The 23,168-nt window shown below is 58.5% G+C and overlaps 2 protein-coding genes across 4 annotated transcripts; one reads left to right on the top strand and one right to left on the bottom strand.

Annotated features, from left to right (window-relative positions):
* Positions 1-3,091: 3,091 nt before the first annotated feature.
* Positions 3,092-6,228, bottom strand: HSPB7 (heat shock protein family B (small) member 7). Its single transcript, XM_011000890.3, has 3 exons — positions 5,937-6,228; positions 5,216-5,349; positions 3,092-3,954 (listed from the first exon to the last, which is right to left on the bottom strand). Exons 1-3 carry the CDS (start codon positions 6,136-6,138, stop codon positions 3,775-3,777), a joined length of 516 nt encoding a protein of 171 aa, XP_010999192.1. The 5' UTR covers positions 6,139-6,228; the 3' UTR covers positions 3,092-3,774.
* A 3,976-nt stretch (positions 6,229-10,204) lies between these two features.
* On the top strand, positions 10,205-22,737 carry LOC105107070 (chloride channel protein ClC-Ka). Of its 3 annotated transcripts, none has more exons than XM_031464138.2 (20): positions 10,205-10,287; positions 10,792-10,973; positions 11,672-11,800; positions 12,582-12,710; positions 13,307-13,446; positions 13,818-13,895; positions 13,997-14,075; positions 14,621-14,746; positions 15,107-15,191; positions 15,308-15,409; positions 16,070-16,154; positions 16,398-16,571; positions 17,026-17,095; positions 17,264-17,374; positions 17,738-17,951; positions 18,862-18,995; positions 20,772-20,860; positions 21,024-21,104; positions 21,846-21,932; positions 22,282-22,737. In XM_031464138.2, exons 2-20 carry the CDS (start codon positions 10,874-10,876, stop codon positions 22,327-22,329), a joined length of 2,061 nt encoding a protein of 686 aa, XP_031319998.2. In that variant the 5' UTR covers positions 10,205-10,287; positions 10,792-10,873; the 3' UTR covers positions 22,330-22,737. The 3 variants fall into 3 exon arrangements, with proteins under 3 accessions (XP_031319998.2, XP_010999193.2, XP_064350097.1); XM_011000891.3 differs by having other exon boundaries at positions 21,021-21,104; XM_064494027.1 differs by having other exon boundaries at positions 10,213-10,287; positions 10,867-10,973; positions 21,021-21,104.
* The last annotated feature ends 431 nt before the right edge of the window (positions 22,738-23,168 follow it).

Below are 23,168 nucleotides of genomic sequence, written 5' to 3'. Positions count from 1 at the left end.
GCTTGGGAGCAAGGGGACAGAATAACGCATCTTCTGCACTGCAGAACCAGGGTCCAAGGCAGATGGAAGTGGATGGAGGCAGGAGAGGGAGGGGTACAATGTGGGAGGTGGGTCAGGGAAGGGTGGACATGGTGATGGGAAGGGGGTTCATCTGGTACAGAAGCTCTGGTCTGAAGTTCTGGAAGCCTGGGTCTCCATCTCATCTCTACCACTGCCTGTGTGACCCTGGGCAAGGCCCTAACCCTCCCTGGGCCGAGGTCTCCCCATCAAACCTTAAGGATTTTGGTGTGACTCCCAGAGGAGACAGGGCTGGCCAATCAAGCCTCAGGGTCTTCCCTCAGCCCTCACACATGTGCTCCTTTTGTCTGAGTTTGAGTTTCTTCTTTTCTTTTCTTTTCTTTTTTTTAAATGGAGGGACTGGGGATTGAACCCAGGAACTCATACATGCTACGCATATTCTCTACCACTGAACTATGCCTACCCCCTAGTTTGAATTTCTTTTAAAGATAAGTTTTGGGCCTAGGGTTCTTGGGCTCTGTGACTCTGAGCTGGTAGCTCTGGAGGACTTTCTGGAGGAGGAAGTTTCTGGCCTGGGCTAGGATTTTTAAAGTGATGGAACCTCCTAGGTCCTCCACACCCCTCTGGCACCACCTGAGCTGGACCTTCTCATGGGTCTCTAACCTTGGAAGGCTGCGTCTTTTCAATCTTCCCTGCCTCCTGTCCATGCCCACCTCGAAAGCAAAGGAGGTAGGAACTCCCCTTTCTTGTACAAGATGGGGACAGGGGAGGTGCCTCTGCCCTTTGGATTTAGAGGACTTTTAGAGCCATACATAAGGATTCAAATTCTAGCCATGTCACTTCCAAGCTGGGTGACCTTGGGCCAGTTGCTTGACCTCTCTGAACCTCCTATTGTCCTTGCTACCCACCTTGTGGGACTGTTGTGGGGATGAGCAGTGTGTTTGGCACACGCTAGGTGCTCAATGAATGGGGCTGCTATAATTATTCTTCCCGGGGTGGGGGCGGGGCGCAGGGCCAGCCGCCAGGCCTATATTTAGCCTGGAAAGGGTAGGGGGTGCGTGGAGACAAAGTGCAGCGGCGGCAGCCAGCCGGGGAGCCAGTGGGTGGAGCCAATGAAAGACAGCCTGCAGGTCCCACCTCCCCGCCCCCCCTCTTTCGCAGGGTCACCTTGACAGGAGGGCTCCTTCAGTCTAGACGCGCCCACTCCCAACCCGGCCCCCCCACCCCTGGTTCTGTCTGCTGCGCAGCCCTCATCTCCTAAAACCGAGCCCTGGAGAGGGGGCTGTTGGAGTCTGCCGGGTGGGGAGTATTCGGCCCCACTGGCCACTTGGGGAGCCGCCCTCTTTCCCAGCCAGGGCCGCCCGCGGCCCAGCTTCCCCGGCTCAGCGGCTCAGCGGCTCAGCGAGGGACGCTGCTGGGGTTGGGATGCCAAGGTGAGCCTGACCCCAAGTAGGGGTCGAAGGAGCAGGGAAAGCTGGTCCTGCTCCTCCCCCCAACTCCACGCAGATGAGTGTCGGGCTGCAAATAGCCCAGTGGAATCAGTGAGTCACAGAGGCTGGAAATAACGAGCCCCCTCAAGCCCTTGCCTCCTTTGGTGTGCGGCTACACTGGGGAGCGCCTGGCACTCTGATTTCAGTAGCACCTGATGGTGTGTTTGGGGTGTGTGTGTAGGTACCTCCAAGAGCACTCCCTGAACTAGTCAGCTGCCCAGCCAGATTCCAGCCAGGCTTTGCCCCTGGGACTGTGTGATCCTAGGAGAGTCACTCAGCCTCTCTGGTCCTCAGAACTCATCTGGTACAAGATAGGCTTCAAGAGGGCAGGCAACCCAGTGCAGCTGGCCCATCTTTTGGTGTCCCTGTGCCTGGGACAATGCCTGGTAGGCAGTAGCGGGGGCTGGCGGTTGGAAGAGAAGGTGATGCAAAGTTTTTCATGGACATAGTTCCCGGATTACTGCCCAACTGGGTCTGGGAGCCAAGGCAGGTGACCAGTGGACACCCACATTTCTGTGAGGTCTTTAGCTACCACCTCTGCCCCCAAATCTCAAGAAAGGTGTGTATGTTTACCCTGGGTCTTCCCACTCCTGCTGCCTCCAGCCTCACCCCGAGTCTGAGAACTTCAGGCAGGTGGTCTCCAGAAGTCCGTGATTCTGTTGTTTATTGTGTGTGCAGTGTACAATGCCAGGACTATCCCATGCCCCCCACCAGTCATCCCCTAAGGGCCACAGAATGGCATAGGTGAGAGGCCACCTTGCAGAACACTGACCCAAGATGTGCCAGGGGCCAAAGCTGGCCCTGCCACTTGCCCCAGGGGCCCTGACTAACTGTGAACCACCTTTCCCCCTCACCCCTGCTTCTGTATGACACTGAGCCAGAGTCATGGGGGCAGCTGGGGCTTCCCAGAATGAAGGCTGACTGGAGGCCCTTGCCCTGGCCTGGGAAGTAGGAGGGAGCTGGGGTGGAGGCTTCCACCCTCTGATGTGGGCGTTCTCTGGCAGGAAGATGCGTTGGCAAGATGCACAGGCCAAGGGAGGCAGAATGAGGGGAACTACTCCCCACTGCACAGAGGGGTCGGGGAGCGGTTTGAGAGCCACTTCTAATATCCTGGGTTCAAATGCAACAATCAGTAGTTAAGCTGGGCATTCAACTGCTCAGAGACTCAGTGCCCCCACTGATGAAAATGAAGATTGTAAATCTGAGTTTAGAATGTTCTGAATTCTGCTTCAACTACTGGTAATGCTTAGTATTTGAAGGACAAGGATGTGTGTGTGTGTGTGTGTGTGTGTGTCTGCATGTGTGGGTGTCTGTGTGTGTTTGGTATACACACATCAAGGCTATAGATTCACAGATTAAAGAGGGGAAGGATGGGGGAGGTGCCTGGCCACAGGGGAAGGTTGGCAAGAAGCTGGGATCCAACCCTTAGGACCCAAAGTCCCATCTACGCTCTGCATTTTGGGTTACCTGTCTGCAGTGGAGGCAGCCCTGGGAGCTCAGGCCTCTGGGTGGCAGGGAGGTGGACCCACCCTACCCCTCGGCCCAGCGTCACCTGGGGGCATGAGCAGGTAACAGACGGCTCACACAGTTTATCACCAACCAGCTGTATTGGAAAAATCCCATCTATATACAGACACAAGGTAGCTCTGCCCTGGCACAGCTGGCAGGATGCGGCATCTTGTGGGCAGGTGGCCTGGTGGCTGGTTTGGGGCCTGGAGGAAGGCAGAAGGGAGGCTGACCATCACAGCTGTCTCCTTCTGGCCTCCCTGGGCCCCTGGGCAGTTCAGTTTAGATAGGCACCTCTCCTTCTGATGGCCCTCTGCTTCTCCCACTCCCCTTGGCTAAGGGGGTCCCAGGTCCCCAGTGCCCCTGCCCCTGCCCTACAGAGACTCCAGAGATCAAAGAATTTTGTCTGTCTGTCTGTCTGTCTGTCTGTCCTGCAGATTGTTTGCCCAGAGATCCTACCTGTCCCCATCCCCCTTCCCCAGCATGGGTTCTCTGGGATCTCCCTTTCCTCAATCCAAGCCCTTTATTCTGGATTGACTGGGGCCACAGGTGAGGCAAGGGGGACCCTGACCTGCCCTGAGTAGAGCAGAAGGCCTCATTTGGTGGTGACCCACCTGGGGTCTGGGGAGGGGGTGTCAGGGCCTGGAACCGGGGCTGAGATGTCTTGGATGTTGTTGTGAGGGGGTAAGGAAAACCTCTCTGGTGGGCCAGGGTGGAGAAGATGGGTGAGTCGGGGGAGGGCAGGGGAAGGGGGAGGCCCTCAGATTTTTATCTCCGTCCGGAAGGTCTGCTGGACGTGCTCTGTGTGTGGTTGGCGCCGAGCCCGGATGGTGAGGCTGCCATCCTCCCTCAGAGCCGAGGTCACCGATGTGGGGTCCACATCCTCTGGCAGTTGGCACTTGTGAGCGAAGGTGTTCATGACGGTGCCGTCAGCTGCCAGCTGGGGAAGGCGTGGTGGGTCAGGGCAGGCTGCCTCCCACCCTTGTCCTGCTCACGTCAAGCCACAGTCCCCACTCCCCAGTCTAACCCCAGGTGGACCCCTACATGCTGAGAGGTTCTGCTCTCAGGTACAGAGGCCTGGCAGTGGTGGCCGGGGGCTGGGGGCTATGCAGGAACAGGTACAGAGGTGCTTAGAGGAGCTCCGGTGGGTCTAGTGGGTAGGCTAGGGTTTGGGGGGCAGAGCTCAGAGAGGGAGGAGGCTCAGTGGCAGAATCTGGGGCTTCTGAGCAACAAGAAGGTGGCGCAGAGCAGAGCCGAGTCCTCCTGGGTACCCAGATACGCGGGTGTCCACGGCCGGGGCTGGGCCGGCGGCCCCTCCCCCGCCACTCAGCCAGCACAGAGTGTCCAGACGAGCTGGGGTGGCTGAGTCACTGGGTAGGGGGGGTGGCAGGGCCGGCACGTGCTGCCCTCTGGTCCTGCTGCCCACAGTCCTTGGCTTCCCTGATGGGGGTGCCCAGCCATCCAACCTCCCATGCTCAGTGGAGGAAGCTGGACCATGGCGGATCCAGAGGGAGCCTTGGGCAGACCCTCTTCTCTAAGGAGCAGCTGTGGCACTGGCCCCCTCCGGGGCAGCATCCCTGTTCAGCCAGGGCCACACCCTCCTCCAGGGTGCAGGCCTTCTGGGAGCTGAGACTCAGAGACCCTAGTGACCCAGTGACCCTGAGACCCGTGGGTGGAGGGAATGCGGGGTTTGAAATGTGTGTGACCCTGGACTTCAGGGCCTCTGCCCAGGCTTGGGCCCAATTCGGGGGTCTCAAGATATGGGCTGGGCCTCTGGGTCCAGGAGGGAAGAGGACTTGAGGCATGTCATGTGGGGGAGCTCCTCCTCCCAGCTGCCCAGGTGAGCCCCCCCACCCACATGCCTGCCTCCCTCAGCCACTCTCTCCCTCCTCTTATCCCATCTTCTCACCTCACCTCCTCAGGTGCCCCCGCCCACCTCCCTCCACCCCTCCTCCAATCCCGGGTGGCTTCCTCAGCTGCCCGTGGCTCCTGAAGAAAGGATCTTGGCGCCTCGGGGCAGAGAGAGGCAGTAATGGGGCTCCTGTGGCCCATGGGCTACAGGAGCAGGAGCTCCAGTTTGTCCCGGGGGGTCGAGGGTACACTGGTCAGGGTGTGGGGTCCCAGGATGGGGCATGGGAGTGAGGACTCTGGGCTGAGGGTACAGGTGTGGAGCCCAGGGTCAGGGCGGAGGGCAGGCTCACCTTCTCAGCTCGCACTTCGATGTGGTTGTTGGAGGTGGTGACAATGATGTCCTCAGGGGAGAAGTCACTCACGTCCACTGCAAACTCATAGGCATCTCCCAGGGTCTTGATGTTGCCTGGCCCCCCGGGACGGGCTGTGGGGAGGGCTGCCATGAGCTGAGCGCAGGGCAGGGTTGTACCCAGAACCCAGGTTTCCGGCTCCTTCTCCTGGGAGAAGGGGCGGCCCCCCAGGCCTGACCTCCCCCTCAGCTGTTGCTCCTAAACCACCCTGCCCCCTCCTCCTCGCTTCTTGCAGCCCACCTTTATCATCATCCAGCCTCACTCACCGGCACAGAGGTGGATAGATCCTCCCTGGCCCCACGTACCAGCCTCTGACACTGTAGGGACCCGCCCCAGGCCTGGAGTGGGGAATGCATCCAGCCCCCTGACCCGTGTAGCTCTCCAGGGCTCCAGTTAAGACCTGGCGGCAGGCCTAATGTGGCCCTTGGCGCCACAGTTGACCCCCAGGCCAGAACTGTTCTTTGGAGGCCCGCCTGTTCTCACAGCCACATCTGTCTCTGTGGCCACATCTGTCCTGGTGGCCACACGTGGCTGCAGCTGTACAGCACCTGTTCCTGGCAGCTCGGGAGCCGCAGCCGTGTTGGGTGGTGGCCTGGCAGCAGTGTCAGCAGGTGTCCCCTCCCTGTGCACCTCCCCTCCCCATGGACCCCCGAGCACTTGCCTGGGAAGGCCAGGGGCTCCGAGTGGGGCCGCATGAAGCTGCCAAAATCCTCAGAAAACATGCTCAAGGCCTTCTCCATGGGTGGGTCCTGGGCTGGGAGGGCGCGGGAGGCCGAGGAGGAGGCCGAGGAGGACGAGGAGGAGGAGGAAGAGGAATGGAAGCTTCTCTCCGCTCTGAAGGTGGAGGATGTCCTGTGGCTCATCCACGGCGGGCGGCCGGGCCCTGGCCGGCGGGCAGGGGCGGACAGGAGAGGGTGTGGGCAGCAGCCCTGGGAGAGCGTGCCGGGCCCCGACTGCCGGCGCTTTATAAGGCCCGGCCGTCCCTGGGCGCGGGGCCAGCCCCTTGTCTACTAGCTAAATTTAGTCCTCTCCATGGCCCAGAGGGGGCTGGAAGTCTTCTCCCGTGAGACGGCCCTGCTGACAGCCCAACACAGGCAGGCCGAGCTCACCTCCCGGCATTCCAGGCTGATAACTCCCAGCCCCGAGGCCTCCGCACTGCAATAGGGTGGGGGCCCATCATGTCCCCTTGCCCTCAGACCCCTGTGCCCACCCCAGGACCTTGTGCCTGTGGTGTTCCTATGTCTCTGTCTCTCCCATCAGCCTGAGGCTAAGGACTGTGCCACCCTGTCAGATTGCAAGCTCCTTGAGGTCAGGGTTTTCTCTCTCTCCTGTCCCCTCTCCCCTGAAGTTCCAGCCCTTGGTAAGAGGGACCTGGGTGGTGAGTGATCAGGAGGCCCAAGCCCCCTAGCTCTGGGGAGGGCAGGGGATGCAAGGTCAAGAGGTCGGGGGTTTGGGGAGGCCCCCCACCTGCTGGACCCCTCCGTGAAGTGAGGGGTTCCTTCCCTTAGAGCAGATAATGTTCACAGCCATCTCTTAGGAAGGACTGAGACAGCCCTGGGAGAGGGGACAGAATGTGCAGCTGTTTGCCTGCCAGCTCCCACAGGGAACCCAGGTTTCATGCTTGCCTTCCCACTGACTCTGGAACATTTGGGGACCCAAGAGGAGAAAGCTGAGGCCGGGCTGGGGGTTGGGATTGGACTCAGGGGAAGAGAGCAGCTCATTTAGTAATGGTCCTTAACGATATAGAAGGTTATGTTCCCAGAAACCGTCTGCTTCACCTCCGGCTCAAAGGAGATGCCGGGATGGCCGCGGGCAGGGTTTCAGTTAGAGGTAAAGGAGAATTCCACGAGACAGTTGTTCTAGCTCTGACTTCTGAGGCGCCTGCAGGGCACAGGCTTCCGGCTGTGAGCTTTCCAGCATGGCCTCATTTGATCCCCACATGGCTGGGAAGGAGATAGTAATCCCATTTTAGAGACAGAGAAATGGAGCCTCACAGAGAGCCTGGGGCTGGCACGTGGGTAAGTGCAGAGCTGGGATTGGAACCCAGATGTGTCTGATCCAAACCCTCCAGGGGGCCAGGGTGACCTGAACATTCGTGGAAGGAGACAGGTTGGCCCAGAACACCCTGAGGAGCCCCTCTCTGCCCACCCACGGCTCAGCAGAGCCAGGACTGACATCCTGCAGGACCAGGAGGTGAAGCAGGGCAAGGCTGTTCTGAGAGGCTCGCGGGCCCCCTGCTGCCCAGGTTGCAGTGTGGGCCTCTGCTCTCCTCTCCAGACCCTGCCCTTCCTAACCAGATCAGCTCTGGTTCCTCCTCCACCATGGAGGCTTCTCTGATGGCTGCAGCCCACGCAAGGCATCCTGCCCAGATGCCTGCTGTACTGACTGTCTTTGCCCCCCACCCCCAGAGTGTGACATGGTCTTCCTGTGTCCTCTGCTGTGTCCTCTCTCCCGTCAGAGTGGCAGCTCCCCTGGGGCAGAGGTTCGCCTGTCTCCCCATTAGATTGGGGTCTTCTGAAGGTGGGGACTGTTTCCCTTTCCTCTGGCTCCCACAGAACTTCATACTTGGGGGGCTCCATTTGCAGAGGTGATCACTGGTCCATAAACTGGGGCCAGGGTGGTGGCTGGAGCAAGAGGGGCCTGTCTCTCCAGTGGATATTCCTGCGTGGCTTGTGTCACACATCCTGACCGAGGGGGTTCTAGTAGGACTGCCAGGAAGTTACCAGCACTGAGGAGAGACGGAAAGAAGGTGGGGGTGGGGGGTGGGGGGCCCAGAAGCCTGCCACCCGCCAGGGAAACAGGAGCCAGTGGCTAAATGCAGACACACTGTCATGGTACTGAGAGCCTGAGTCACTGCTCCTGGACGTCAGATCTCATTACCCACCCCCGCCCACCATCCCTGCCCCCCCTTCTCTCCATCCCTGAGGCGTCACCCACACATGCACTGCATCCACTGGCTTCAGTGGCCAAGAGGGACCCTGAAAGGTCATCAAGGCCATTCCCCTGTCTCTGTGCATGTCTCTCCCTTCAGATCCCTGGGCAGAAGGTGCTTCAGAGATGACCCAATGCCTTGAACCTCAGACCTAGGGGCATCCCAGTCACTTGAAGGAACTTTTAACAAACACACACTTTTCCCATGTACCCCAAGATTCTGACTTGGGGTCTTGGGAAAGGACCAGGAATCTGCTCCCATCAGACCCTCTTCTCAGCCAGCCCACAGGCTGGTGCTAGGAACCACTCATCACTCAGCAGGTATCACTGCTCTCACCCTTCACTGCTTGATGCAGAAGAGGGAGAAGTTGGGGGCTGGCAGGTGGGGGAAACGGCTTTGGCAGGGACTTGCCACCAGCACCGGGTCCCTATGCTGCCCTCTTCCCAATTTCCGGGTGCTCCCAGTGCTGGGGGGTGAGGGTGTGGACATGCGGTGCTGAGTGGCTGGCCAGTGCCGGCTGTGAATTATAGCCAGCTGCCCGAGACCAGAGATTGGGGTTTGGGATGTCAACAGGATGGTCGGTTATCCTGTTACTGTACACAGCTTGGTGTAGCCAAGGCAACAGTGGGCCCAGGTCCATGCACAGCAGCAAGCCCCCACCTCTCACAACACACACATGCTCCTATTTTGTTTGGGTTTTGTTTATATCTTTTTTTTTTTCCCACATGCTCCTAGTTTGGATTGACATGGCCTGACATCTAGAGGCAGAGGATGGCTCAGGGTCTCAGGATTTTAACAAGTCATTGAAGGGCCACAGTGATTTTCAGAAGCGGGGCTTTTTCTGGAAGTCGAGGGAGGGGGTTGTCCCAGATCTCTTACCGAAATCTTCTAAAAGTGACATCAGATACAAATCCTCTGCTTGTGCCCAAACCTTGGCCCTGAATGATTAAGCCATAGTTGCTGGAGGAGCTCCGGGCAGAGGAAGAGCCACAGAGTCTAGGTCTGGGTTCAGCCTTTGCTGTGTGACCTTAGCTGAGCAACTGCACCTCTCTGATCCTCCATGTATCATCTGCAAAATGGTGCTGCTGTCTCCGATCCAGAAAGGGGCAGGGAGGATGAACAGGGTACCAGGTGTTATGTGCACATTCCTACCCTCTGTTGAGGTGGGACAAGTCTGTGGCATTTACCCAGAAGCCCCAAGCAATGCCACTGCCTCTTGGGTGCTGTGATTTGAGAGGCAATTTTCTGAGATTGGAGGGTCTGGACATGAGGATCTAGTCCAAGTTCCTCGGCAGCCCCAGCAATTCCCTGCCCCTGCTCAAGCTTGTCCGCCTCCTCTCCACCTCTGAGCAAGGCAGGTCATTGAGGCAGGAACTTGGAGTAGGGTGCAAGCTTTGGAACCAGGCAAGCCTGGGTGGAAATCTCAGCTTTGTCCCTCGGCCTCTGTGACCTTGGGCAAGCAGTTTCACCTCTCTGAGACTCTGTTTCTTTAAAATGGGCTAATACTGCCTGCCTCGTTGGGTTCCCATGAGCACGCACCGATCTGGAGGATGATTGAGCACAGTGCCTGGCATGTAACAAGGGTGTGGTTATGGCAGTGCTCCTCGTCTATGAGTCCTTCCTCCCATTCCATTGGTTTCCCCCTCTCCCTTCTCTGCTATTTTAAACCCCTCCCATGCCCAGCTCTGAGAATCTGGGGCCCTGACCTTCAGCCCCTGCAGGTGACCCCTCACCATCCTGCTGTGTCATGAGCTTCCCCCTCCCAGGGCCTGTGTACCCCGGCCTGCAGCTCAGTTGGGTACCACCTGCCTCTGTGTGGCTCTGGTGGGTCGGGGGAGCCCCTGCCCCCGATCCCTCTTGGCTGCTCTGACCTGTACCGCTCAGCTGGCTGGGGCAGTTCCAGTTGGTTTGTCAAGGACATTCTTAATGGCCAGGGTAAACCCCGGCGGGGCGCAGAGGAGGGGGGGCCAGGATGTTGATTGGTGGAACACACACCTGTCCAGGTGCACCTGAGCTGCGAGCAAAGGAGTCTCTGTCAGAGGAGGGCTGGCTGGGGCCACAGCAGAGCGGACTGACGGAGGTGAGGGGCCGCCGGGTGCAAAGCTGGGGCAGGGACTTGGATGGAACCTGCCTGGGCCAGGGCAGGGCAGGCAGGACAGGACCAGGAGGCTGGGGGGCAGGGAGCCAGCATCTCCTTTGCCTCACAGGCTCTCCTTCTGGTGCTGGGGTTTTCCTGATTCTGTGGCCTGATCTGAGGGAGAGGGGGGTCCGGGATGGGCATGGGGAGTCAGAGCGGTCCATAGGGACCCCACAGGGAGACAGTGACTCCCCTGGGCAGAGACTGCTCTGAGCAGTGGAAGCAGCCAAGCTTCCTGGGAGGGTAGGAGCAGTGGCCACAGGAGGGGGAAGGGGGCTCTGAGCCTGGGGTCCTTCCTTGATCAGTCTGCTGCTGAACATGGAGGGGACACTAGGAACCCCACACCCTGACCCAGAACATTAGCACTCTCAGTGACACCCCCTCAGGAATGAGGACACACCAGACTTCTGATCCCTCCTGAAAATGCCACCTTTCCTTTCTATCCAGGAAGTAGATTTTGGAAGGGCCCAGCGGGTGTTGGAGCAGCTCACCAAGGATCCACCTGCCTGTCCACTCCCTTAGGGACCTGATGGAGGAGCTGGTAGGGCTTCGTGAGGGCTCTTCGGGGAACCCTGTGACTCTTCAGGAGTTATGGGGCCCGTGTCCCCGCATCCGCCGAGGCATCCAAGGTGAGACTTAGGGTCCCTTCCTCTCCCTGTCGAAGACCCCTTGGGCCGTCACCCTACCCAGGCCTCCCTCCCCACCCACCTTGGAGCCCAAGAGCTGCCCTCCCCCTTCCACTTGCCCAGAGTCTCCTGGATAGCAGAGAGGGAGGGGACCTGTCTGCCTGTCTATGGCTCAGACGGGATAGATGTCTGCCCTCTGCCTTTTGGGAAGGCAGCCCCTAGGCTTGATTACGGTGCCAGGGGACTTGCTAGGGGCCCAGCGGGTGCTCTCTGGCCTGACACCAGGACTCCCCCCCAGGTCCTGGGACGGCACAGCAGTCTCTGTATACTCTCCCGTTCTCTAAGCTACAGACCCCGCAGGGGTACTGGAGAAAGTGTAGCTCCCAGCACCCCCTCCACACCCTGCCCCCTTGGCCATTCTTCCATAGGAACTGCAGTAAGGGCAGGGCTGGGGAGGGAGGGAGGCTCAAAGGCTCCCTCCTGGTGGGGCCAATAGGCCTGGCATCCGCTGTGCTGCCTTCACTTGCCGCAAATCCTGCTGCCCTCACATGGGGCACAGCCCCACCCCTGTTTCTCTGGACTCGAATGCCTGCCCTAGCCCCACACAGCCCCCACCCTCTCTGCCTGGAGCCTAAGCAGGCCTCCGGGGAAGGCGCTGCCCCCACCCGGCTCAGGGCTGTGACTCAGTGCCCCTGCCGCAGATGGCCTGGAGTGGCTGAAGGAGAAGCTGTTCCGCGTGGGTGAGGACTGGTACTTCCTGACAACCCTCGGGGTGCTCATGGCCCTGATCAGCTACGCCATGAGTTTTGCCGTCGGGCGTGTGGTCCGAGGTAACCCATCCCGGGCATGCACGCCTGCTCTGGACCCGGACTTCCAAGCACGCTCTCAGGATGCCAGATGGGCCGTCGGGTGCAGCGGGGGTTGGGGGGAGGAGGCCTGGATCTGGTCCTGGCTTTGCTCTTGACTTGCTGTGTGACCCTGGGCAGGCTCCTGCCCCTCTGTGGGCCTCAGTTTCCTCAACTGCACAATGAGTGAGAGGGAGAAAATGTTCCCAAGGGCCCTTTATCCTCTGAGCTCAGTGCCCACTGCTTCCTGCCGCCCCGGCTCCTTCTCCTCCCTCCTTGCTCTCAGCTCAGTACCTCTGGGGGAGGGCACTATGTCCCCCAGGCATAGAACATCCTTTCCCCCTGCTTCAGCAGGCTCTCTCCACCCTGAGGCCTCCCTGGAAGAGGGGATGTGGGGCAGGAAGGGTCTAACATACCTTCTCTGGGAGACTCACTCAGGAAGTCATCGTGAGGACCCGCTGTGCACCAGACATCCTTTGAGGTGCTTTCTCACAATGACCCTGTTAGGGAAGTACCATCACTAGCCCATTTGACAGACAGGGAAACAGAGGCTCAGAGAGGTTGAGTCGCTTGTGCAAGGTCACTCAGCTAGGGAGCGGCAACACCAGGCTATGGGTGGATCCATTCCCAAGCCTCCTCTTGGGAATATGCCATTCCCTGGCTGCCCTGAGCTACCCCTCTCTGAACCTCCGTTTCCTGGCGAGCAAGTGGGCTCCCGAGGGCTGCAGAGCCCATGGACCGCTCCCTGACTCCCGGCTGTCCCCAGCGCACAAGTGGCTGTACCGGGAGATTGGGGACAGCCACCTACTCCGGTATCTCTCCTGGACGATGTACCCCGTGGCCCTGGTCTCCTTCTCCTCGGGTTTCTCCCAGAGCATCACGCCCTTCTCAGGAGGTAAGCCCCGTTATCACTCCGTTTGCCGGTGTGCCTTGCCTTGCGGTGCCCACTGGCCAAACCCTTTCCCTACCCTGTGGGGCTCCTGATGTGGAGAAGCAGGAAGCAGTAACCCTGTTTCACAGCCAAAGAAGCCAGGCTCAGAGGAGTCGTGTCACTTGCCTGAGGTCACACAGTGAGAAGGCCAGACATTGACTCTTGGGTCCCTGGGGGCTCAGCTGCCTCTCTGAGTGCTCCTCTGGGCTGGTGCCTTGGTTCCCTAGGGAGGAGCTCAGAAGGGGAACTTTCAGCTCTGCCTCCAGCCCCAGGCCAGCAGAGGGGAGCTGAGGGGCCTGAGATTCATCCAGGTGGCCCAAGATTCTCTCCTGGGTTCCCCCACCCTGTCATAGCTGTCTGCCAGGTGCAGCTGGAAGAACGTGAACAGTTCACATCCCCTCTCTGACCCTCATCTGCGAAATGAGTTTGCAGATCCTAACTCACAGGATTTAGGAGACCTGACAAGATCATGATGTGAAACACGGTGCAGGATAAAGTGTTAAGGGCTAATCTAGAGATTGTCCCTCCTCTTGTCCCCTGCCCGTCCATCCCCTGCCAAGGATCTGGAATTCCGGAGCTGAAGACAATCTTGTCGGGTGTGGTCTTGGAGGACTACCTGGATATCAAGAACTTTGGGGCCAAGGTGGTGGGTCTCACGTGCACCCTGGCCACTGGCAGCACCCTCTTCCTGGGCAAAGTGGTATGTTTGGGCATCAGAGTACCCCACCCCACCCCACCCCACCCTCCTGCCCCCTCTGCTGTTTCCCCATCACCCCACTGAAGCTGGGTCAGTGGGGACTCAGGCCAGTGCCTGCACTGGGGAGCTCAGTCTTGGGGAGGAGGCAGGCCAGGTCCTCAGAGTGTGACAAGAGCCAGGAGAATGGAGGATAAGGGTACAGGCACAGGTACAGGTACGGTTTCAGGTACAGGTGGGGAAGCCACTGCTGCCTCTGGATGAGTCTCCCTCTGCCCCTCAACCCTGGGTCCCAAGGGAAGGAGGGGGAGGAGCAAGGGCCCCTGCAGCCCCCACGAGGTGAGCCCTGTGCCCTGTGCCCATTCCTCCTCTGGCAGGGCCCCTTCGTGCACCTGTCTGTGATGATCGCTGCCTACCTGGGCCGCCTGCGCACCAAAGCCAAAGGGGAGTCAGAGGTAAGGGGCTCAGGCCCCTCCCCGCACCACTGGGGGAATGGGAGGGAAGGGAGGGGAGGGCGAGGGCTGACTCTGAGCCTGGGACTCTGGGATCCCCCCAGAACAAGAACAAGCAGAACGAAATGCTGGTGGCTGCAGCGACGGTGGGCGTGGCCACGGTGTTCGCAGCGCCCTTCAGCGGTGAGAGCCTCCCCCATGACCCCACCACCACCACTCCCACACATCCCTCCGGTCCCCTGGTCCCCTGGTCCCCTGGCGTGGTCAGGCTGACCAGCTCGGTCCTCTGTACAGCACAGGTACCCGGAGGGAGGTTGTGGGCTAATCCAGTCTCAGTTCTTAACTTCAGTCTTACTGGGAGGGCACAGCCAGCCCAGGGTGGGGATGGGGCTGAAGGTCGAGAAGCTTCACTGTTACATCAGACAGACTTGGGTTAGAAACCCAGCTCCCCTGTGTGACCCTGGGTTGGTGACTTCAGCTCTCAGCCTCATTTCCTCATCTGTGAAATGGAGGTTGTAATCGTCCCCATCCCACAGGCTGTGGTCAGGGTTGAGATGGCCGAGAGGAGCAGGTACAGGTGTGTTCACTGGGCAGGGGGCTCCCGCCCTGCCCTCCCCTCACTTCAGCTCAGGACCAAAGAGATGGGGCTGTGGGAGAGCAGGACGGGAGAGGCCAGGGGCTGGGATGGGCGTTGGGGGATGTCTGTCTAAGCTCAGCGTCGCCCCCAGGCATCCTGTTCAGCATCGAGGTCATGTCTTCCCACTTCTCCGTCTGGGATTACTGGAGGGGCTTCTTCGCTGCCACCTGCGGGGCCTTCATGTTCCGCCTCCTGGCTGTCTTCAACAGCGAGCAGGGTGACTCCCCACTGGACCTCCTGACCCCGACCCTGCCTCCCCTCTTTCTTCCCTTTTCCTTCCTCTTCCTCCTCCCATGTCTTCTCTTGTCTCCCCTCTTCTTCCTCTTCCTTCCCCGACTCCTTCTAGGAGTCTAGAAGGGAGCTGAGCTGTATTTGGCATGGAGGATGGGGGCCCAGAGGCGAGAAGGGACGAAGCCAGTCAGAGAGGAAGAGCCCAGGTGGTGGAGTCTAAAATGTCCAGAGAAGGGGGTTCCGGAGCAGACCTGGCACTCCCGCCATCCCTTCCTGGTGATTCTGAGCCTCGGGTTTGACTAGGGTAGAAGTGTGCTCCCTGATCCCCACTCCCTTCCTTTCCCAGAGACCATCACCTCGCTCTACAAGACCAATTTCCGGGTGGATGTCCCCTTCGACCTGCCAGAGATTTTCTTTTTTGTGGCGCTGGGGTGAGTGGGTTCCATGGGCCCCCCGAGAGCCCATCTGGGGGCCTCCCCCAGCCTGAACTGCTGCCCTCGGTTCTGAAGACGGGCTCTGGACTCCCCTCCCCCTCTCCTCCCTGCAGGGCCATCTGTGGCATCCTGAGCTGTGCTTACCTCTTCTGTCAGCGGATGTTTCTTGGCTTTGTCAAGACCAACCAGGTCTTCTCCAAGCTGCTGGCCACCAGGTGGGCTCTGACAGGGGCTGGGGGACCTTTCAGGGAGGCCATCCCAGACTCTCAGCCTCCTGAGCCTGCGACTACCTTATGTACAGAGAGAGCCCCACCCCTTGACTGCACCCCCATCCTCCTACTGAGTCCCCCAACTTCCCTAGCCCACACCCCATTTCTGGAGCCCCCTTCCCCTCACTAACACCCCTGCCCAGGTCCCCTCAGTTGCTGCTCTCCCAGCTTACTGGGCTACCAACCCCAACATTTGACCCCTACCCCTCCTGAGTCCTCCTTCACTAACCTCCCACCCCTTCACTGAACCCCCTACCAAGCCCTGGACCACTTACTGAGCCCCCTTTCCTCCCAACCTTGTCTGCCCCTTGACATCGGCATTTCAGAGCCAGCCCCGCCGTGCCCTGGCCAGCCCTGCCCTGGCCCCACCTGCCTGGCTGGGCAGCCCTCCTCTGATCCACACTCTCCTCTCAGCCCTGCCCCCTTGTTTCCGGAGTGGTGTGGGCCAAACCCCCCATGTCCCCTGCTCCTGTCCCCTCTCCTCCCGTTCCTGCCTCAGTGTCAGCCCCTGGGATAGTGGGACCTGCTCTTGCCCGATTTTGCCCTCCATGGGGTTGGGGGGGAGAGGAGGGCCGGCACTGGAGCTGACTGCCCCACCCCCAACAGCAAGCCTCTGTATTCAGCGCTGGCGGCCTGGGTTCTCGCCTCCATCACCTACCCGCCGGGCGTGGGCCGCTTCATGGCTTCTCGGGTAAGGGGTGCTGAACTGGGGGGGACCAGAGGAGGGAATGCCCAGCGTTGTCCACTCTGTGCCTGTCATCTCCCTCAGCCCCACCACACCTATAAGGACATGCCCGTGTGACACTTTCCAGATGAGGCGGCTGCAGCTCTGGGAGGGGCAGGGGAGGACTGGAGGCAGGATTGGGCAGTGAGGAGGTGGCAGGGGACTGCGGCCCAGCCCTCACGCAGAGCCCCGACCTGCCCCCGGCTCCAGCTGTCCATGAAGGAGCACCTGGACTCACTATTTGACAACAACTCATGGGCGCTGATGACCCGGAACTCATCCCCACCCTGGCCCACAGAGCCCGACCCCCAGAACCTGTGGTTCGAATGGTACCATCCACAGTTCACCATCTTTGGGACCCTCACCTTCTTCCTGGTGATGAAGGTGGGTACCCTGGGGCCCCCAAGGGTGTGCACAGAGCCAAGATCAGCCTTCAGTGGGATGGGGGTCCCTCCCCACGGCATGTAGCACAGGGCCAGGGCCTTCATCCAGACTCCGTGACCTGACCTCTGCTACTGTGTGGTCTTGAGCAAGTTGCTTCAGCCCTCTGAGCCTCGGTTTCCTCATCTTTAAAATGGGGTAGTTACTGTGCCTACAGCAAAGGAAGATTGAGAGGGAAGAAAAGAAAGTCCCTGGCACAGCACCAGGCACCCCGTAGGCACTTCATCAGAGTGGGGTTCCCTCCCCTGGCCACTCCTTCCCTCACACCAGACACTGGTGATGGGTGTGTGCCCAGGCCTTCTCCCCTCACCAGGAAGCTCCCATGTCCGGCCTCTCCCTTGCCCACTCCTGTCCAGCTGCCTCTAACCTCTGCCCGCTGGGTTCCCTCCACCCACAGTTCTGGATGCTGATTCTGGCCACCACAATCCCCATGCCCGCTGGCTACTTCATGCCCATATTCATCTTGGGTGAGTCTGGGTCTTGCGGGTCTGAGAGGATCAGGGTTATTGGGGCAGGGCCATGGCTCCTGGTCCACCCACCTCCCCAGGATGGTACTGAGGTTGGTCACCAGGGATGGAGGGCTGTAGGGACGGGTTCAGCCTGGTTCCCTGTCCTCATCCTAAGTCTGTGGCCAGGAGCTGCCATCGGGCGCCTCATCGGGGAGGCCCTCTCTCTTGCCTTTCCAGAAGGCATTGTGGCCGGAGGGGTCACCAACCCCATCATGCCTGGGGGGTATGCCCTGGCAGGTGAGTAGACCGAGTTCCTGGGTAGTCATGGTGGGGCTGGGCTGGACCTGGAGACTCAGCCAGTAGTTCTGCAGGGCACAGGGAGGTCATTAGCCTCCCACTGAGCCCCATCCCCTAAGCCCCATGATTCTAGCTCCTGTCTTGTCCCTGGTCCCCCATCCTCTCCCTTACTTCACCAAGCTAAGACAGGATGCTCCTCTCTCCCTCACCAAGCCCAGGCACAGGGGCCCTTCCAACAGTGACCAGTGTATGGCCTCTAGATAATTCCCACCCTCGCCATAGGCCACAGCCACAGCAGCCTGGCCCTCTGCATGAGGTGGTCCCCTGGCCTGAGCAGTCCCTCCCTGGCCCTGCCCCCTGCAGGGGCTGCGGCTTTCTCAGGAGCTGTGACTCACTCCATCTCCACGGCATTGCTGGCCTTCGAGCTGACTGGCCAGATCGTGCACGCTCTGCCTGTGCTGATGGCGGTGCTGGCAGCCAATGCCATCGCCCAGAGCTGCCAGCCCTCCTTGTACGATGGCACCATCATTGTCAAGAAGCTGCCGTACTTGCCGTGGATCCGGGGCCGAAAGATCAAGTGAGTGGTGTCTGCTTAGGTTGTGGCTGCAGAGGTGATGGTGTTAGGGCGGACTGCGGGTGGAGCCCCCCAAACCCCAGTGACTGACCTTGGGCATGAGTGGGTGTGGGAGCGGCCGACACACAGCTGCTCTCTAGTCTTCATTCTCCCCAGCCCCCTGTGTGACCTTGGGCAAGTCCTGGCCTCCCAAGCCTCAGGGTCCTCAGTCTGTCTTCACAGCAGGAGGACAGACATCGCCCATGTGTTGGAAAGTGGGGTTCAGAGAGGTGTCATGTCTTGCTTCAGGTCAGAGAGTCGGCACCAGCTCTGGGAGGTCCCCACTCCTCCCCCCATTCCTGCTCTGTTGTCCTCGCTGGGGCGTTGGGAGCTGGAGGTGGGACTAGAATACTAGAATGGAGATGAGGTTTGAGGTCTTCACTCGACAAGGCAGGGCCAAGCAGCCTCTGTTCCTAGAGAAGCGGGGCTAAGAGGCACTGAGACCTCTGGTCTAAGGCCCGCTTTAGACATGTGACAGCTGCAGCATTCTCCAGACTCATTCCCTCATCTGTGAAACGGGGGTGGTTACTCCAGTAACTTTTAAACTTTAAAGCTTTTTTTTTCCCCCTTTTTGTCATAGAACTTTTCTTCAAATGAAATTCTCTAGAGAGACAGCTTCTGATAAAACAGACCAAGGTGGAGCTGGTCTAGGAGATAGGGGTCCAGGGCTGGGAATCCAGAGACAGGCCATAGGTGAGCTGGTCTCCAGGTCTCTCCCCACCTTGGGGTGCTAGGAGCTGTTCATCCCAGGAATCTCTTAGTCCCCGCCCATGCTGGAGAACCAGCAAAGCTCCCCCCAGGTACCCCTGCCTCATCCTGGGACCTGGATAACCCCCCACTCCAGGACCTGATGGGAGCACCCCTCTGCCCCCAGCTCTCACCGTGTAACTGTGGAGCACTTCATGAACTGTACCATCACCACGCTGGCCAAGGACACACCGCTGGAGGAGGTGGTCAAGGTCGTGACCGCCACAGACACAGCCGAGTACCCGCTGGTGGAGAGCACAGGTGCTCAGAAGGAAGCAGTGGAGCATGAGTGGGGAGGAGGTGTTCCCTAGACCTTCTTCTTGGACCTGGGAGGGTCAGGCCCAGGAAAGGGTGAGAAGGGCATTGGACCTGCCAGGCACTTGAATCTGAATCCAGGCTCTGCAGCTGTGTGACCTTGGGCAAGTCACATCACCTCTCTGAGCCTTAGTTTCCTCTTTGGTAAAATGGAGATAATAACCACCCTACCCTGGGGTGCTTGACATGTTTAAATGAGAGATGAGAGGAGGCTTATAAGGCACTCCATGAAAAGCTCTTGGGGTTCTAGAAACCAGGCCTGGTGTGCTTGGGGAGTGGGGGTAGGATGATGGAAACACTACTAGGGTCTCCCAGAAAGCTCCTTCCTTTAGTCTCCCCTTCATGCATTCTCCAGCTGAGTCACCTCCCTCAATCCCTGTTGCCATAAGAAAAACATCTTTTTAGAGAAAAGTGAATGGGGGCCCTTGTTAAAAGACATATAAGCTGAATCTTGGGGGAGGGTCTAGCTAGAGCATTATTTCCCTCTAGGACAAGTACAGTATGGGCGGGAAAGATAAACTGGGGGGAGGGGAGGAGATAGCCATGCCCATGTATGGCCACTGTCAGCCCATATGTCCCTTTTGTGCAAATGAAACAAGATGCACACTTGGCAAGCAGAGCCCAGCTGGATTTTGGTCCCCACTTGCCTTTGGGCAGGTAGCTTGTGTAGTGAGCAACCCGCACAACCGTACAGGTCATCCCCATACCTACCCCAAGAGGCATAAAGCCATTTATGAGCAGCAGAACCGTAGATAAACCCCTTAAGCTCTATGAACTGCAGTTGCCTTATCTGGAAAATAGGGAGTATGGAATTGTCAGAGGTTCTCATTCCAGATGCCAGGCCCTTCTCCCCACCCAAATTGGAACACTTATGACATTATCCCTTAGGACATGCCAAATATTCCATTTGAAGATATCTGCATGTGCATGACCCCTCAAGAAGCCTCACTTCCTGAACAAAGTCTGCTTCTACCCTTAGGGCCACAGGAAGCAAAGAGCTCCCAACCAGCAAAGGCCCAGTGTATGGGACCCTGCTGCTCACCCAAGAAATTGTTTGTTGTTGTTGTTTTTTTTAAGAAATAGTTTTAATTGTGTTTTGTCTTTACTTTTAAGGGGGGAGCATTTATATGTCCAGTTGTAAAGTTTTTAGTTTACTGGACAAGAAGCAAAAATATCAGGCTGTCCCTCAAAACCAAATACCTGCAGACTCCAGTGATACCCTGGAGTGAGGCTTGCCAAGCCCCCAGCACACAGTAGGACTCAGAACATGGTGGCCTTCCAGGTTTATGCCTTCACTGGGCTGAGCCAGATGTGAAACGTCGTGCGGGAAATGAGGGACAAAGCCCAGTCCCGATGCACAGACGTCTTCATGCAGGTGTCCCAGACCTGCTTCTGCCTTGTGGCCCCACCATATGGGGTATCTCAGGGTGGGCAGGTTACCTCCCAGTCCCCTGGCAGCTTTATCCAGCCGCCCTCAGCCACCACTCCTCCATGTCAGAAGCTGAATGACCTTGGGCAAGACAATTAACCTCTCTGTGCCTCTGAGCCTCAGTTTCCTCTTCTGTAAAATGAGTGATAATAGTTTCTGACCCATAGGCTGCTGTAGGTCCCTAAGAGTCATGAGAATGCCCAGAACAGTTCTTGACACATCACAGCTGCCCAGTAAACATTAGTTCCTTTCTCATAATGTGGCTCTCTCCCTCTCTCTCTCCACCTGTCCAGAGTCTCAGATCCTGGTGGGCACCGTGCAAAGGGCACACTTGGTGCAGGCACTCCAGGCTGAGCCACCCTCCTGGGCTCCAGGACACCAGGTGAGTTCTCATATGGGGTGTCAGGAGGGGCTGGGGAGTCAGTGAGCTGGGTTGTGAAGGGAGTGACCAGCTGGTTGCCTGTAGGGGACTTGGTTTGAGAGGGGCAGTCCTGGGAAGGGGAGGCTGGTCCAGGCCCCCGTAACCCTCCCTCCTTCCCTAGCAGTGTCTCCAGAACATCTTGGCTGAGGGCTGCCCCATAGAGCCAGTGACCCTGAAGCTGTCCCCAGAGACCTCCCTGCACCAGGTACTGGGGGAAATCTGGGCTATGGGCAGACAGGGACTCTGGGATAGAGGAGAACAGCCTGAGAGGGAGACTTGGCTCCAGCTTCCTTGATACGCTGTGTGGCTCTTTGTTCCTCCTGTGCCCGCTTCCTCATCTGCAGGACGGGCAGAGCGGTTCCTGTCCTCTGTCCTTCAATCCCAGGGTTGTTGGGATGATGCAGAGACTAGCGAAGAGGGAGAGCCTGGGGAACAGAAGACTCTGGGTGGAGAGAGACAGTGGTTAAAAGTGCTTTGGATGAAAGCACACGTGGGTTTCAGTTTCAAGTTCACCACATTCTCCCTGTGTGATCTTGGGCAAATTAATCGCTCTGAATGCTGATCCCCTCCCTCTCTGCAAGCACAGAGCCTGGTGCATGGGGTCATGGAGGGACAGAAGCAGGTTGGGGACCTAGGGGTGGCCCCAACCCCTCTGTGCAGGTAGATGATGCTGAATAACAAGTCCTTTCTACTAGTCCCTTATGTGGACTCTGGTGACCCCTGGTGGTCACATTGGGCATCGCAGGCCCAGGTCTTGGTCTCCACCCACCATCCCAGCCTTCCAGCCCTCCCAGGCTCAGAAATAAGGGGAGTGGGCACCCCTGGGACAGAGCCTGGCCAGGGCCTTCACCTCTGATCAAGCTCCTGGGCTAGGGAGAAACTGAAGCTGGAGGAGTAGGGTGGGCGGCACCTGTCCTCCAGTGTTTCCTAACAACCCCTCCTGCAGGCACATAACCTCTTCCAGCTGTTGAAACTTCAGTCCCTCTTCGTGACGTCTCGGGGCAGAGCTGTGGGCTTCGTGTCTTGGGTGGAGGTACCAGGGTCCAGAGGGTGGAGCAAAGGGGAGGAGCCATGCTTGAGCAGGCTGGGGAGGTGGGGGGCACCAATATCTTCCCATCCAAATTTGGAGGGGACTTATGGGATTCTGATGAAACCTACTTCCTGGCCCAGAGTGGCCAGTCACTTGGCTCAGGTACCCCTACCTTATTTTGTGGCCAGTGGCCAGCCTTGCCATTCTCTGGGCCTCAATGGTCCCATCTGTGCAATAGGGAGACACCAGTTCTAAAATTTACTTCAGAATCAACCCTTAGGAGACTCAAAGCGTGTTGGAGCATCTACTTTCAATCTCCTCTACATTCTTACTCCTCTGTTCTCTGTTCTAGTTGAAGAAAGCAATTTCCAATCTGACAAACCCTCCGGCCCCAAAGTGAGCCAGCCTGGCAAGATGAAACAAAGGGCCCCTCAGCTGCCCTGGTGAAGGAAACTGGGCAGAGACCCTGCTTCTCTCTCTTATCACAACACACCCCTCCCCTCCAGCCCAGCTCAACTCCTTGGCGAAGCAGGCAGCTAACCTAACACTGAAGAGGGCCCCACAGTCACCATGTCCCTTCTTTGGTGGGACAAGGGCTACATGCCTTGAAGAACAAATTCCACCCTGGACAAAGCTCAGAATGCAAGATAGCAGAAAACCAGCATATGGTGGGTTCTCAATGAAGGCATCAAATTCACAAATGAAGAGCTTAGTATATGCTGTTATCAAGGGCAGGCACAGATGTGCTCTGGGGGCTGTATGACTCCCAACCAGAAGTTCCCAAGAAAAAATAAAGCTGATTCACAGAGCTGCAGTCTGTCCCTTACCTCAGCTTCAAAGGCGTTGACCTTAACTCCTTACCTGCGCCAGCCCTGAGCAAGCTCTTGGCGCCCCCTAATGGTTATGGGGGCATTGCATACCTAGGCCCCTGGTCTCCCACTCCTTATGCCCTGCTTCCTGGCAGGGAGATATGGGGTAGAGTGGGTTCCCCCCAGGTTGTGTGATGCTCGTCCTCATGTATAAGCAGGACCCTGTGCTCCAGTTACCTTCACTCCAGCCTCAGCCTCCTCCTTGGCTGAGCCAGGGTTGACAAACCGAAGTCCCCAGGTATGGCTCCTTGGGCATGCTCCATGGGGACTCTCCTGGCTGCTAGCAGCAGGTTGACCAGCTGTCTGTGTACTAGGGGAAAAGGGCTATCGCCAAAGTCTTTCTAGAGCTTCTCCCACCAGGGGCCCGAGG

This window comes from Camelus dromedarius, chromosome 14 (genome assembly GCF_036321535.1).
Source record: "Camelus dromedarius isolate mCamDro1 chromosome 14, mCamDro1.pat, whole genome shotgun sequence".
In the NCBI taxonomy this organism is placed as follows: domain Eukaryota; kingdom Metazoa; phylum Chordata; class Mammalia; order Artiodactyla; family Camelidae; genus Camelus; species Camelus dromedarius.
Note: the sequence above shows the minus strand (reverse complement) of the source record. Positions and strands in the feature narration are given on the sequence as shown.

What these genes read in the sequence shown, in the direction of transcription:
- LOC105107070 (XM_011000891.3), top strand. Translation starts at nt 10,874, where the DNA reads ATGGAGGAGCTGGTAGGGCTTCGTGAGGGCTCTTCGGGGAACCCTGTG. An exon ending in GTTCGCAGCGCCCTTCAGCG is followed by an intron (nt 14,076 to 14,620) that starts GTGAGAGCCTCC and finishes CGTCGCCCCCAG; the next exon opens with GCATCCTGTTCAGCATCGAG. An exon ending in CATGCCCATATTCATCTTGG is followed by an intron (nt 17,096 to 17,263) that starts GTGAGTCTGGGT and finishes GTCTGTGGCCAG; the next exon opens with GAGCTGCCATCGGGCGCCTC.
- HSPB7 (XM_011000890.3), bottom strand. Translation starts at nt 6,138, where the DNA reads ATGAGCCACAGGACATCCTCCACCTTCAGAGCGGAGAGAAGCTTCCAT. An exon ending in GGAGCCCCTGGCCTTCCCAG is followed by an intron (nt 5,350 to 5,936) that starts GCAAGTGCTCGG and finishes CCCTCCCCACAG; the next exon opens with CCCGTCCCGGGGGGCCAGGC. An exon ending in TCGAAGTGCGAGCTGAGAAG is followed by an intron (nt 3,955 to 5,215) that starts GTGAGCCTGCCC and finishes CGCCTTCCCCAG; the next exon opens with CTGGCAGCTGACGGCACCGT.